Source organism: Myxocyprinus asiaticus, chromosome 6 (genome assembly GCF_019703515.2).
Source record: "Myxocyprinus asiaticus isolate MX2 ecotype Aquarium Trade chromosome 6, UBuf_Myxa_2, whole genome shotgun sequence".
Lineage (NCBI taxonomy): Eukaryota > Metazoa > Chordata > Actinopteri > Cypriniformes > Catostomidae > Myxocyprinus > Myxocyprinus asiaticus.
In genome coordinates, this window is record NC_059349.1 from 22,805,015 (window position 1) to 22,821,759 (window position 16,745).

The window sequence follows — 16,745 nt, forward strand, 5'->3', positions numbered from 1 at the left end:
GCGAAGTGAAACTATCTTCATCTGTCTGATATGTGATTCAGACGGTTCAGCTAAGCCAGGTTTGTGTCAGGACAAGTTAACGTGCCGCCTTTAGACTATCCTGTTTTTTCCGTCTAGATTTAGCTTTATTAATCAGCATGTACGAGCCTTTCATAATAAACAAACAGATTTTTGTTCTGATTTTGTAAAAATTAATCACAGATGTCATCATGGCATGGGTGGCAAGGAAAGCCTATTTATACTTAAATTAAGCAAACAGCTATTTAATGCTTCACTGTTATGTTACTTGTTTGTTTGTTGTTGGTATATTCTCACTTTAAGGAAAATATAAAAATGGTCCATTCAGACTTTTTATACATTTTCTCCCCTGAACCCACAGTATTATTTTATCAGTCAAAAGGCCTCCTATGTCCCATGAACAGGTATAGATTCTGAATATTTCAACACAATGACTGGACTGCTGTCATTTAGCTTCAAAACAAACTGTTGATCTTATCTTTTAATATTCATATCCAAGTGCCCTCGACTGATGAAGTCTTTATGAAATATTGTAATTTTTTTGGTAGAAAAGATCTCTGAGACCCCACTACTTTGGCTGTCTCTGGGCCCCCAATGTCCTCATCCCTGTCCAGTTTTGAAGAGACTATTTAAGATTTCTTTCTTCCATTATTTTTTTTATTTTTTTTACAAAGCACTATTGCTGCCAATATGGCAAGTAATAAAAACTATTCAAAAAAATATACATAATTCTCTAGCCCCATAGTACCCCTTTTCTACAGTATGTGTGCTGCACAGTGATATAAACATAAGCTAAATGAACAGCATTTGGCATCATAACTGCTTAGAGCTGGGCGATAAAGCCAAAAATATTATTTTTCTTATCGTTCAATATCGATATTTATCACGATATACATTCACATTTGCACATTGCACTTTTTTTTTTTTTTTTATTGCCAAGTTGGCAGAAGAAAAAAACAATCCTAAACACTCAAAATAGTCTGTACAAAACTGCACTGGGGCCCAGAGACAGCCAAAGCAGTGGTGTCTGAGGGATCTTCTACCAAAATATTAAAACATTTTATAGAGTGCAGTTGGATATGAATGTTAAAAGATCATCTGTTCGTTTTGAAGCATTATGACAGCATATAATTTTTACATTCATATTATATTTATATTTCGTTACATTCAGATACCCAAGTATGGTGGCATAGAAGCCCTTGTGACTGAGGAATGATACTGTATGGGGGTTCAGGGGGATCCCCCGAGAGAAAATGTAGAAAATGTAAAAGTCTGAATGGACCATTTTCATTTAAGTAAGAAAGACTAGACTACAAAGTACAAACTAGTAATTTTATTGGCTTTCCTTGTTATCCATGCCAGAAATGATGACTTCTGATTAATTTCACAAATTTAGAACAGAAATCTATTTGATTATTAATAAAGGCTCGTAAAATGATGATTAATAAAGATAAATTTAGAAGGAAAAAAACTTTATGAGGCGCTCTGGAACCACGTACACTTATGCGGCGCCTCATGTCTACTCACAAGCGGGGAAAAGAGGCAAGGCATGCAGAGTGGGACAGGGCATAAATGAAGCGTGTTCAGTGCTAGAGAAAAATATTCAAGAACACAGAAAGAATACAGAACGCAGAAAGATCAGGACTGGTGTACACAGCACTGTTGTTTTGTCGCACTGCTCACTAAAGACGATGAGAGGGTGCAACTCCAGATTGATTCCATCCAGACCACGGTGACTGGCGTAGCCTAATCGTTAGCAAGGCATTTTACGTTAGCAACTTCATGCAGTCTGAGAAAGACAAACTGCTTGCGTTTTTAGAGACACACACCTGATTGTCTAGACATAGAACACAGGCTAAATATTGAAAATTACTCAAAAGCTTATCATCGATATTGTGGATTTTTTTTTATCGTGATAAATATCGAGATCGTTTTATCACCCAGCCCTGTAGCTGTTACTGTACTGTGTATTTTAGTATAACTTGAACACTGCATCACCATCCATTTAACAGCCCTTAACCTACAGAGATGTCTATAACATCATATAAATGGTTTTTGAGTAACAATATGCTAATTCTGTAGGCTGTATATTTTAAATATAACCACACATGAGGATTATGCCATTGAGAAGACCTAATATATTGTTCAGAGATTATCCTGCTTTTAAAGATTTACAAGTTTCTACTTTAAAACGGAAGAATTAATTGGTGCCATTTAACACTGTAACATGTCATGGTTGACATTATCAGAAAGGAATTAAAGAGGATTCCCCCAACCACTCCCCATTTAAAGAGGCAAAGTTCAAGCTGTTTAAGCGGTTTTCTTTATTCCGTAAGCTAATACAGTTTTGCAGAAGCCATTGTGAAAACTGACTTAAGCTACTTAATGAAATTCAAAGGGATGAGCAGCTAGGAAATTCCCCCACACATAGAGAGTTGAAGCACCAAGAGACTAAAATCACAACATGATTGAGCTTGAGGCTAACTCAATTTCCACACACTGAGTTAATTTATGGCATGAGACAGAGTTACTACATTTTATTATTACACAGATGGGTGGTGAATATGAAACCAATCCACACAGCCATCTCATATTCTTCTATAGCTCTTTTATGAACCTCCAATGGACTCTTTAGCTGGCAACCTTGTGTTGCAGAAATCTCTTCCAAAATAAGATAAATCCTGTGAAATAGTCTGTAAACCAAGCAAATGCTTTCAGTTTCACTGAATAATGACACATCTAATTTTGACTTGATTGCCCATTTTTACATAAATTATGTAATTTGATTATATAAACATATGTGATAAGAGGCATTTGTCAACAACTTTTCTTAAAAGTTAGCATGCAGCGCACAGTGTAATTTCATATTTTCATTTCAAATGCAAAAATACTTGACCTCGGTCAAACCTGTGTCACCGAAGACTAATCTCAGAGCTTTTGTGTGGTATTAAAACTCATCTGTGTGGTAAAATGAAACATAATTACATTTCCAATTACACTGAGGCGTTGTTGGGACTGGGATAACCACTGACATTTTCACTTGAAATTATGTGTAGCATTTTTCCCCTGCAAAGGATTAGTCTAATCCAACATCTTGTGGGCTTTATTATTATTAATTAGACAAAATGCTTAGTCCTGGGAATTGGTAGTATAATTTAAGCAGCTAATTAATATGCAAGCCCTGGAAATAAGATCTGGTATTTCATCAACACAGTCACCACATGGTGAAAAAGAGCATTTAAAATGAACATTTAAATATGCTTATGAGCCTTGACTCAAAGGACTCACAGGATATGATAATAATTGAGGGGAAATTTAGAATATTTAATCCACTTGGGGAATTGTGGGGTGGTAATAGCTTATGATGCATTTTTATTATGTCTCCTTTAAGCTTTTGCTGCAGTACTCTGATGAGTGCTAAAGAATAACTCACTGACAAATTGTAAGCAAAAGGGCAGAAGGAGTCAAAATTTGAATCTCTACAATAATTGGACAAACTAGGCGGCTGGAACTAATTATAGAATTATCTTCTGCCCTATTATTGCTCATCATAGTAATATAATCACAGCGATCAGCAGCATAATCACTGAATCTCCACACCATTAACTATCATCTCAAAGTTCTCTTTATTATCTGTAAACTGGAAGGAATTTTGCTCACAAAAGTCAAAATATGTTTTTAATATGACTGAATCAACCTTACTGCATTAGGTTACACTGACAACCAATTTTTAAGAGTTAGATCAAGTAGAAAAGAACTCCTTGCAGGTTACCACTTTCTACAGTGCATAAGGACTTCACTACATTTAGATACACTGCAACTTGTATTTTGTCTTGTTTTCTAGTTAAAAAAATATCTAAACATCCTTAAAACAAGATACATTTACTTGAGAAGCAAAATGACATAACAAATTAAGCCTTGCTTTCAGAGAAATCTAACCAAATATAGTGAGGATTTAGGCCCAAAACAAGAAAAAAAAAGGCTGTTTGCCAATGATTAACTTGTTTTTCCTTTGAATTAAGCTTATTTTTTCTACCTCTAAATTTTGCAGTTTAACCAGCCTTAATGTCTTGCACAGATCATCATTATTTTTTCTTTTAACTCTAATTTTCACTATGCTGAGGCACGGAGAAGTAGCCAACATTTTAACTGTAACACAGAGTGACAATCAGCAATGGTAAAAAATCCACAAACAAGGAAAGACGTATACATGCAAGTGCGGTGTGTCGTGACAAGTGTTTTTCTTCACATTGGCTGTTTCTTAAATATTTAATGTAAGGCTCAAAGCAGTGCATGTGATGGTTTTGAAATGTGAGAGTTATTTCAGGCAGCCAGTGAGAAAATCTTGTCTTTGTTGTTTTTACAGTACAAGAGGCTGAAGACTCACATTGCAGCTCTTCTCTGGGTTTCTCTTCCAGTGCTTCTTCTCTTTCTTCTTTGAGACAGTGGAATGGAGATCCACGCAAGTCTTCACCCTCGGGTTCAATGAAAGGATACTCTGAAGCACAATTACACATAATCAAGATCATTAGATGGTCAAATGATCACTCAATGCAAGAACATTATGGAATGATGCATGACTTTTATTAAATGAACAAAATACAAATTAAGCAAACTAAAGCAATAAGCCAAGCCAGGTGGGGCATTATAGTAATTTTACCACAGTTAGGAGGTGTTCTTAGGCATGGTGCAGAGCACAACGTGAACAATTAAAAATAAACCTTAGTGTCCTTCTGTAGTTTTTCAATTGCTTTTATAAAGTAAACATGCATTAGATGGACATCTTTAACCATTTCCCTGTGTGTTTTAGATGGTGTGTCACATTAAAAACTTCAACTTTTAAAAATGCATCTCGAGACACCTGCCTTCTGATCTATTCGTTGTGTTGCATCTACTTTTTCAGTACAAGAACGTTTTGGTCTGAACAATCCCTAAATGTAGGTTGTTTATGGTTAACACACAATTGAGCACTTTGCGCATTAATACACAATGAGCAGTCACAAATTTATCACCATTTTAAAACAGCTTTGAATATGGCTTATCCAATCAGAATTTAGAATCTGAATCCATTTGATAAAAACTAATAAACTCTGGGAGAAAGACAAATGCAAAGCATATGCTTGCAATTAATAAGCAGTTCATATTGCACCAATTAATATGGTGATATGACTAGCTGTATAGCATAAATGAAGAATAGGGGAGACCAGGGCAGTTGTCACACATTTTACTCTAAGCCATTTTCTGTATAGGCACATATTTTATAGTCTTAGCTACAAAAACAAACTACTGAACATGGCCACCATTATCAGTGTTAGGTGTAATTGAATTACAAAGTAATTAGTTACTGTAATCTAATTACTTTTAGGCAAAAAAAAGTAGTGTAAATGCCAGATCACACTGCCCCAACAAACGTCAACATACACCAACATCCAACAGTTGTTGTGCTTTGTCGGATCAATGTGTTCACCTTGATGACGTTTGTTGACGTTTGTTGGCATTCGTTGGCGTTCGTTGGCATCTGTTTTCACCGATTCAACATGGTCAATCAGCATTTGTTGAGTGTTGGAATGTTTGAGCAGCCTGGTATGATTTTCAAACAAACTCCAAAAACTCTGAAGTAATCTGACTTCAGTGCGAACTCTTGCCATGACAATGAGGTAAGTGTCCCTGTCAACTCATAGAAAATGAACACGCGTGGCCGCAACTTCATTGGTAGATCAGAAGAAATGCTGTCAATCAAGATTAATAACATTTTGGTAGTGAACCTGTTAGAGCTTTCCGTTTTCTTGTAAATAAAAGGAAACAAAATTATAGGGGTTCCGCAGATTGTGTGGATCACACTCATGAGGGAATATGTACAAACAGGCAAGACGTGGACAGAGATTGATAGATTTGTGCTTAAGTGCTATATATTTCAACTTTCCACACATTTTATGGACATAACTTTCAGAATGAATAAGTTCCAGCAAATACAAAAATTTTCACAGGTGTGTTTACTTGGTTATAGCCTAATGTCACTATATTTATAGCCTAATGTCACTACATTTTAAACATGTTTAATCAATAATATTAATAGCGCAAAATATTTATATATTAAATTGTGTATGTTTTGCTTCATCTGCAACCTCTTCCTTGTCAATCATCTTCTTCAAAGGCAAACAATGACATGCAAGTTTGTTGGTGTTTGTTGGATCAGTGTGAACACAACAGTTACATGTCTCAAGATTCTAAATACAACAGCCAACTTTAGAATGTTTGAAGTGTTGGCATTTGCTGGGGCAGTTTGAACGCATCACATTTTAAATTCTTGTAATCAGATTACAGTTACTGACTTTCATTGAATGTTATTACTTTTAAGTACATTACTTGGGTAACAAATGTTTAAAAATGTTTATTATTTATGTGTAATACAGTTAAAATGTGAATTCATATGTTCATATGTACGTCTATTTGCGTTTCTGTGATTGCTAAGTGTTGTGCAACAATGAACAAGGAGAAAATATTTTGACATTATTTTGAATTTGTTGAGGGGAAAAACAAAAGCATTTTTTGTAACAAGTGTTTTAGAAAGTAACTTAAAAGTAAAGCAATTAGTAATGTGATTACTTTTTCAATGAATTAACCAGTAAGTAATCTGATTATAATTTTAGAGAAGTAGTTAGTAAATTGTAGTGGATTAATTTTTGGTAATTTAACTAACCCTGACCATTATTTATTTAATTTCTTTTATCCCCTTTTCTCCCAATTTGGAACGCCCAATTCCCACTACTTAGTAGGTCCTCGTGGTGGCGCAGTTACTCACCTCAATCCAGGTGGTGGAGGACAATCTCAGTTGCCTCCACTTCTGAGACAGTCAATCTGCGCATTTTATCAAGTGGCTCACAGTGCATGACACAGTGGAGACTCACAGCACGTAAAGGTGCATGCTACTCTCCGCGATCGATGCACAACTTACAACACGCCCCACTGAGAGCGAGAACCCCTAATCACGACCACGAGGATGTTACCCCATGTGACTCTACCCTCCCTAGCAACCGGGCCAATTTGGTTGCTTAGGAGACCTGGCTGGAGTCACTCAGCACGCCCTGGATTCGAACTCGTGACTCCAGGGGTGGTAGTCAGCATCAATACTCGCTGAGCTACCCAGGCCCCCCCTAACCCTGATCATTATTAACTGGGCAAAACAAACACAGTATATTGAACACACATTGACTTTTTGTGACAGCATGCCCCCCCAAAAAGCTCACTATATGGGGTAAATTGCCACAATGGAGCCTGCCGTTAAATAATCTATTGTAGCCTTTTCAGCAAAAATTATGAAGCACAAAACGATTAATGAAACACAATTTTTTTTTTTTTTTTTTTAATGTTACACACAAAAATATCAACCACTGTTTTGGGAAACAGATATAATAATAGAGATGTTTAATCTGTAGTCCAAAAACCCAGAAGAGAATTCACCATGGGTTCCCTCTGGATTTTCCTACAGGTTTTTATAATGAGGTTTTAGAACTTATGAGAAAAATTAGGTCTGCTGTAAATATTACTTGATGATACGTGGACGTTTTGTTCTATCTACAACATAAATTACACACTTTCATACCTCAAATATGAATTTTGAAGCCATATTGAATTACATACTTTTTTTTTTTAAATGCACGGCAGCTTCAAAATTCACGTTTGAAGTATGAAAGTGTAATTTCTGTTGTAGAACAAAACGTCCACGTATCGTCAAGTAATGTTTATCACAGAGCTTATTTTACAGAACAGAAGTTAAAAAAAAACATCGGAAAATCCCAAGGGAACCCATGGCGAATTAGACTTCAGGGTTTGCCTACAAATTGGCATCACGGCTAAACAGCTCTATTAATAAATAGAATAAAATTACAACACGTGGCAACCTTCCTCAACCTGATACAACCTGAAAAACACCCTCGTCTAAAGTTCAACCTTTCATGTCAAACCTACCTTCATTATAGTTGACTCTTGCCTGAAAGTAAGCAAGTTTGGTTTTATTGTTCACAAAAAAAAAAAATTATTCTAATTTACGAACTACATGCTTTAAACCAACAAGCAAAACTGCTATACAATACCAGCATTTGTGTGATTGTGTAAACTTGACTCAAAACCTTACAGTTACTGACAACCAGCCCTTGTGACAACGTCCCCTTGAGACAACCAGACCTGGTATCCCCTACAAAGCAAAGATAATCATGCAGTTGTGTTCCACAAACATGAAAGCGTTTTAAAAGATTGATACAAACTACAGAGTGCGCTCGACACCAGGTCCTTCAAAGCAGTCTGTGACAACACTGATTAGAGCTCCAGTGCAGCGGGTCAATAAAGAGGAAGCCCGACTGAATGTGTAAAGTGTGAAATGAAAGCCATGATGGGGACCATCATCATCTGATTCAGGAGCAACTTTCATTTCAAATGTGCATGGCACCTTTACGCCTGGCAGTCAATCACCCAGCACACTAGAGAAGCTGAAGGCAGGAACCAGTGTGGGATCTTTTAATGGTAAACACAATTAACATGCAGTTTACTGAGGGAGAAGAGAACAAGGGAGGGAGAAGCAACCATTACCATCACACTAATACCAATTTCATGCTCTTCGTAGTGTAAAAGAATACCATGTCCACAGTCATTGCGCTTTGCTGAAACACTATCTGACAAAGGCCAGAACAGGGGGCCAGGAGCAAATTGAAATAAGCCATTTTGGCATTCTCCCCCATTAGCCATATCTGTGGCAACTGTCGGAAAAACCTTCACCCACAAATACGACGTTGACAGAAATTCCTGACATGACACTTGAACCCTGCAGTGTTATCCGAATAAATGTTTGTCTAATTAATACAGTTTATAATCAGTCATGCGCCATTTCCTAAACAAATTTCGATGGCATGTTCAGAATCAGAATCAAAATAAACTTTATTGCCACGTATGCTTACACATACAAGGAATTTGTCTTGGTGACAGAAGCTTCCAGTGCGCAAACAATACAACAACAAGACAGAGATAATAAAAAATAAAAAAAATAGAATAAAAATAAAAAGTGAATATAAAATATAGGTATATACAGAAATACACAATAAGACATATATATATATATATATACACACACACACACACACACACACACATAAACACACACGCACACACAAACTGGAGGCCAAAGGTTTGGAATGATGAACAGATTTTGCTGTTTCAGAAGGAAATTGATACTTTAACCAAAGTGACATTCAACTGATCACAAAGTAATGTCAGGAGATTACTGATGTAAAAAACAGCACCATCACTATTTGAAAGTCATTTTTGATCAAATCTAGACAGGCCCCATTTCCAACAGCCATCACTCCAACACTCTATCCTTGAGTAATCATGCTAAATTGCTAATTTGGTACTTGTAAATCACTTGCCATTATATCAAACACTGCTGACAGCTATTTCGTTCATTAAATGAAGCTTAACATTGTCTTTGTGTTTGTTTTGAGTTGCCACAGTATGCAATAGACTGGCATGTCTTAAGGTCAATATTAGATCAAAAATGGCAAAAAAAAAAAAAAAAACATCTTTCTCTACAAACTTGTCAGTCAATCATTGTTTTGAGGAATGAAGGCTATACAATGCTTGAAATTGTCAAAAAAATGAGATTTCATACAAAGGTGTACACTACAGTCTTCAAAGACAAAGGACAACTGGTGGAAGGCCAGATGTACAACTAAACAAGAGGATAAGCACATCAGAGTCTCTAGTTTGAGAAATAGATGCCTCACATATCCTCAGCTGACAGCTTCATTGAATTCTACCCACTCAACACCAGTTTCATGTACAACAGTAAAGAGAAGACTCATGGGTGCAGGCCTTATGGGAAGAATTTCAAAGAAAAAGCCACTTTTGAAACAGAAAAACAAAAAGAAAAGGTTAGAGTGGGCAAAGAAACACAGACATTTGACAACAGATAATTGGAAAAGAGTGTTATGGATCTTAACCCCATTGAGCTTTTGTGGGATCAGCTAGACTGTAAGGTGCGTGAGAAGTGCCCGACAGACAGCCACATCTATGGCAAGTGCTACAGAAAGCGTGTGGTGAAATGTCACAGTATCTGGACAAACTGACAGCTAGAATGCCAGGGATCTGCAAAGCTGTCATTGCTGCACGTGGAGGATTTTTTAATGAGAACTCTTTGAAGTAGTTTAAGAAAAAAATTGAAATTGTAATAGTAATTTTTCACGTATTAATGTCCTGACTATACATTGTGATCAGTTGAATGCCACTTTGTTGAATAAAAGTAACAATTTCTTTCTATAAGAGCAAAATCTGTACATTATTCCAAACTTTTGGCCACCAGTGTATACACACGTATGTACAAATACAAATCTGTTATATACAGATGTAAGGGAATATATGGCAGAAGAGGTAGGGTATGTTGGATAAATATAAATAGACTAAGCTGTGTATTGCACATAATTATTGCTCAATGGGGCAATTTTAATTGTTCATGAGGGAAAAAACTGTTCCTGTGCCTGACGGTTCTGGTGCTCAGTGCTCTGTAATGCTGTCCAGAAGGCAACTGTTCAAAAAGTTAGTGGGCTGGGTGAGTGGGGTCCAGAGTGATTTTTCGGCCCTTTTCCTCACTCTGGAAGTGCACAGTTCTTGAAGGGAGGGCAGGGGGCAACCAATAATCCTCTCAGCAGTCCGAACTGTCCTTTGTAGTCTTCTGATGTCTGATTTCGTAGCTGAACCAAACTAGACAGTTACTGAAGTGCAGAGGACAAACTCAATGACTGCTGAGTAGAACTGTATCAGCAGCACCTGTGGCAGGTTGAACTTCCTCAGCTGGTGAAGGAAGTACAACTTCTGCTGGGCCTTTTTCCCACTTCAGGTTCTGTGAGATGGTAGTGCCCAGGAACCTGTATAACTCCACTGCTGCCACAGTGCTGTTTAGAATGGTGAGCGGGGTCAATGTTGGGGTGTTCCTCCTAAAGTCCACTATCATCTCCACTGTTGAGTGTGTTCAGCTCCAGGTTGTTTTGACTGCACCAGTGAGCCAGCTGTTCAACCTCCCTTCTGAATACAGACTCATCGTCATCTTGGATGAGGCCAATGACAGTAGTGTCATCTGCAAACTTCAGGAGCTTGACAGAGGGGTCCTTGGCGGTGCAGTCATTGGTACACAGAGAGAAGAGTAGAGGGGAGAGCACACATCCCTGGGGGGCACCAGTGCTGAAAGTACATGTGCTGGAAGTGAATTACCCCTGTCTCACTAGCTGCTGCCTGTCTGTCAGAAAGCTGGTGATCCACAGACAGATAGACATGGGAACAGAGAGTTGGTGCAATTTAGTCCAGAAAATAGCTGGGATGATGGTGTTGAAAGCCGAACTGAAGTTGCATATGTCCCTGGTCTGTCCAGATGTTGCAGGATGTGTCTGATCGCCTTGGTCTGCTTCCTCACCGTCGAGAATTGATGGGCGGAGTCCTCGACAGTGTCGCCAAAAAGCGAGAGATGGTCGCATCGAGAAAGCGAACCTTTTCGGCGTCACGCATCTCTGCAAGGTTAAGCCACAGGTGCCGCTCTTGGACCACCAGAGTGGACATCATTCGGCCCAGGGCGCACGCCGTGATCTTCATCACTCGTAGGGCATGGTTGGTCACGGTACGCAGTTCCTGCATAAGCCCTGGGTCGGTTCTACCCTCATACAAATCTTTCAACGCCTTGGCCTGGTGGACCTGCGGGATGGCCATGGTGTGCAGGGTGGAAGCGGCCTGACCCGCAGCCTCGTAAGCCTTCGTCACCAACGAGGAAGAGAACTTACAGGCCTTGGAAGTGAGCCTTGGTCGGTCCCTCCAAGTGGCTGCACCCTGCGGGCATAAATGCACCGCTACAGCGCGCTCTACTTGGGGAAGCTCGACGTATCTCTTAGCCACACCACCGTCGAGGGTAGTTAGGATGGACGTGCCCGCGAAGCGTGTGCGGCAGAAAAAGGTGCCTTCTATGACTTCGTTAGCTCCTCGTGCACTTCCAGGAAGAAAGGCACCGGGGCGGGGCATGGCCGTGAGTCGCGCTCCAATCCCAGGGACCAATCATCCAGCCACGAACGCTCATGGTAAGGTGGAGGGTTCCACTTTAGCCCGATGTTCGCAGCCGCCCGGGCAAGCATGGCTGCCATATCAGTGTTCGCCTCATCCCAAGCTCTACCGCCCGTGGGCAGGAGCTCAGAAGATATGTCCGCTTCCAACAGCAGAAGCCCACCCTCCAATGCTGCGACCAATAAATCATCCTCGTCACGAGCCACGAATGAGACATTAAATCTGCCCTGAGGCGGACCGCCTGCATCTCTCGACAGCTCTTTCGGGTAGAACGAGCGTGCTGGGGGATGGGAGGTCCACGGGGGCTGAGCCGGCGGAAACGCTCCCATGTCCACATCCAGATCGCCCACGGTGCTCGCTGACCTGGCCACCTGAGTTTCAGCCCAGGACAGAGCGGGTTGGGAAGCAGCCGCATTGGCTCCTTGCTTCATGAAGAAGGAAGTGAGCCGTGACCGCAATGTTCTCGTAATGAGAACATAACACCTCCACGAAAGCTGCCCCAGCGTGCTGGCGCCCAAAGCACTCGAGACAGATTTCGAGACAGAGGGGAGAGATAACGGCCACATCCAGTAGCACAAAGGCGAAAGGCCGTCTTTAAAAAGATGCCAATCATTTGTGCAAGCTCTTTTAGTAGAAAATATACTCTTTTAGAATATACTCTTTTAGCACCTGTAGACTCGGCTGCCGAAGCACCCAGGGGAAGCACAACACTCGACCATGCGAGGGTGACCGCTGATATGCGCCGTAAATCCAGCGTAAGCGTAGGTGATGGGATGAACACAATACATGCATTCGGCTCCGAAGAAAAAATCTGAATGAGTGGTGCACGCCATCTCCTTTTATACCCTTATGTCCGGGGAAGAGAGAAGAATGCAAATTCCACTCGCCAATTCTAACTGGCCTTTTCTATTTTAAACAAAGGTGATTGGGGCTCTCAAGATCGAACCCCTAGTGTCACATCGACACAATGTCGAGTGAGTGACAGACAGGGAACAGTATTAATATGTAGTTGTAAATCTGTCTGACTTTGATAAATCCTCTGTTTTGTTGGTGGTTTACTGCACTGAGCTGGCAAGGTGGGTTCTTGCATTAAAGTTTTACTATTTTTATATCTGCGGAGACATCCTGATTCCTTAAATCCTTCCTCACAAGAAAAATTACGATCTGTGGCCTTTAGTTTTCTCGGATTTGTCTATTTTTAGCACCACTTTGACTAGCTGGAATTTATTTTAGGTTTCCAACCCTACATACTGTAGTGCTGTGTAGGAAACCTTCTTTGTTTTCAGTCATTTCAGAGGCTAACAGATATGAATGGGGACAAAAATTGGGTTTGAACAGATATTATTCCCTAGCTGGTACCCTGCTGATAACCGAGTCAGTTGTTTATTTGCTATTATAGGCTGAGTCTGAGAAGCATGAGTAATAATGAGAGAGTTAAGCCATGTTGTCGATGGCAACCTCAAAAGTGATGCACAGTCCAGACAGCGTCATAAAGAAAAATAAACAAGTAATAATAATAAAAAAAGTACACTTAATCAAGACCAGTACACCAACACAGGAACAAAATGCCAAGTATGTTTAGAGTGACTTAATGATTTCTGAGTGAAGGATGTTCCTTTTAAGCATTTTAAAAACATTGTGCACCATTTCGAATTACATCAATATTTTGTAAGGGGAAACACATCCATAAGAAGAAGAGATCTTTATAAGAAGAGATCAATATCTTCTCTAAAGCCCCCCTGTGACTGTTAAACAAGCTTGAGCTAGAAATGATAGTCTATTTCATGTCAGATGGGCTTTTAGTGAAATAAAGATGGAAATGAAAGTGTGTGCCCACTTTTATCACCAAACAAAGGGTCGCTCTGCGTAGTTTATGTATTCTTTTCTATAGGTCGCAAGGTAATAGGTGAGGTATTATGATTTGCCTTTACCAGAGATGTACAGTAAGCTTTCATGAGATTGAACTCGGTCCATAAGTTAAAGAGGGCACATTGTTTTATCAGTTTGAATAAAACCCTATTTTTAAAAAAGTCAGCCATTTTCGTGTTTCATGTTTAAATACAATGAAATCACAGCAGAAACACATACTAAAGAACAAGTATATACATTTCATTAAAACACTGGCCTTTGGATAGATGGAGAAGGCGGGATTGAGAGGCATTTTAAGCAGGATGTGATGTGCCATGTGCTCCATCTCCAGAGGGAGAGCTGTGGAGACTGGCTTTACCACTTTCTACTAGTCATACAGATCCACTGAGACAACAAATCAATACTGGCTTTTTTCCTGCCAAAGTAAGCAAAATCTGCTCCCTATTCAGAAAAAGAACAGAGTAGGGCTTTACTGGTTGTTTAGATCAGTGTTACTATCAGAAATAATTAATAATTATTTATTTAGTTATTAATTAATATTTAAATTAATTAATTGAATCGAACTCATTAAAACCTCATATGGGGCTCCAGTAAATGTAGTGTGCTACGTTTAGGAGCGGGTTTGGTTATTAGCAATGATTAACAATTATCAAAGATAATTATTAATTATTAAAATCAATAGAACATTGATGAGAATCAATGTTAGCTTTTTTTAATCCTTTAAATCAACAATTATCATAGATAATCACTAATCATTAACATCGATGAAACATTAATTAAAATTAACACTAGCTTATTGATCATTCAAATTCAACAATCATCAAAGATAATTATCAATTATCAAAAATCAATAGAATATTAATAAGGATTAATATTGACGGGGCACCACCCTGGAATCAGGGACTAATAACCAGATAGTATAACAGTCTCAATATTAGATTGTTTTCTTAGGAAAATCGACATCCGAAGAATATCGATTTTCGGAAAAAAACAATGAATGAAGGCTTGAATCCGAGCACTGACATCCCGTCAGCATGACACAGGTGTATGCAAAACAAACAAAAACACTTCTCTTTGTAATATAACAAAGTTTATTTATGCAGTAATATCAATTAATAATTAATACAATGCAGTCAATAAACTTCCGACTTACAACTACAAACTAAACAGTGATAAGATTAGATATGGAAATCAAAATAATCCTATAACACGAGGGTGTGTGTAAGAGCGAGTGTGTGTGTGTGTGTGTGTGTAAGGAAGGACGCGCACAAAATGGCGGACGTGAGTCTCATGGAGAGTATGTCACGTGAGACTTCTGGCCAGAGAATATGACCGTGAATGTGGGCGGAGAGAAACCAGTCAATGGCGTCTACCAGTTACCGCATGTATCCGCTTGTACGATAGCTTAGGGACAAAGCTGAGCTTTATCACGAAGCTATCTACTAGCCAAAAATGTATGCGAGAATGTTTGTGAGGGGTCGCGCGCGTGTGTGTGTGTGGATAGTACGAGAGAGAGAGAATTATGTGAAGGTCCCAAAGCCGGTTTCGCGATCATGGGAGAGAAAGTAGCTGTTAGTTTATCACTCAGAGACGCGTGGACAGCTCGTAAACCGTCCCGCGGTCTTTGATTCTTTAATGGATAAACTCAGTTTGCCGGTCTCACCCACGATGGCGGAAATGCACAACAGTCCAATGTGGTTGGACTACAATACAGCAAATCTCATTCGTGAAAATTAATACCCTGAGTATTAATAATGAGTGGACACGGCAGTCTGTAAACTGTACAAGCAATAACCTTGATACACAAGAATAACACATTATAATATTCTATCTCCCAGACGTAAACCTCTTACTTGAATCGTATGAGGACGTAGAATGTGTGTTCATCCGTCCTTTAACTCCGACTCAGTTCCTTGAGGCTCGGGTGATGATGGGAGGCCGTTTCCTCGCTCTGTCGGCGGGCGGTACGGCTGCTGATTCTCGGCGGGCTGGCGGAGAAATCAGCAACGTCGACTTGATTGAAGATGGAAGAGAAATCTTTTATCTCTTCACTTCTGCAGGCAAACGGATGAAGATGCGGATTGCTCAGAGGTCTCCTTCGGATCCGTTAGAGTGTTCGGTGGAACACAGAGTAATCTCAACTCGTCCAGCGTGATGGAGATTGTATGGCCACAGTTTCAAGTCGGACATTACTTCCTTGTGCCACGAGGCTGCACCTGAGAGCAGCGATGAGCTGCGTCTACACACGGCAAGCAAAGTTGCTGGAAGCAAATCCCGGAAGCATTTCAGAGGTATTTCTACTCCTGATGATGTCATGGTTGAGGTGCATTCTGTTGTGTGCCTCATCCAATAGGAGTTGATAGTTCAATCCTTTAGTAAGCAAGGCTTCATGGGATTTGTAGTCTGTTTTGGACTCCCTTTGTTTGATTTTGCCGCGATTTTTATCAGTAAAATTTATGACTTGTTATGTGGGCCTGAATTAGGTTTTACGACTGTGTTAGGCCTGCCTTTATCTTCTATCTGAATACATGAGGCCCAACAACAGTGAATATGAACAAATGATGATAGGACATGATGTCTTCTGATAACAGTCATAATTAAGATGGCGGGAAGCCTTGTATGGGGTGAATGCTATAATGATTTGGATTTAACAGATTTAACAGAATCTGGAAAAGTGTAGTTCCCTTTCGATTCAGTTAACTCAACATTGCTGAAAGCACTATGGGGAGTGTCCTTCTACATGACTTTGTTGAAACCCTTATACAATC

The 16,745-nt window shown here is 39.4% G+C and overlaps 1 protein-coding gene across 4 annotated transcripts in view; it reads right to left on the reverse strand.

The window, feature by feature from the left end:
- The window catches only part of LOC127442398 (dihydropyrimidine dehydrogenase [NADP(+)]-like), a 297,161-nt gene that overhangs the window by 254,353 nt on the left and 26,063 nt on the right, over positions 1-16,745 (reverse strand). For all 4 annotated transcript variants that reach the window (XR_007897477.1, XM_051700403.1, XM_051700404.1 and 1 more), the window contains exon 2: positions 4,406-4,516. Coding sequence is in view for 3 of the 4 variants with exons in the window: in XM_051700403.1 (XP_051556363.1) it covers positions 4,406-4,516 (111 nt within the window). In the remaining variant the exon portion in view is untranslated. The remainder of the gene's footprint in view (positions 1-4,405; positions 4,517-16,745) is intronic.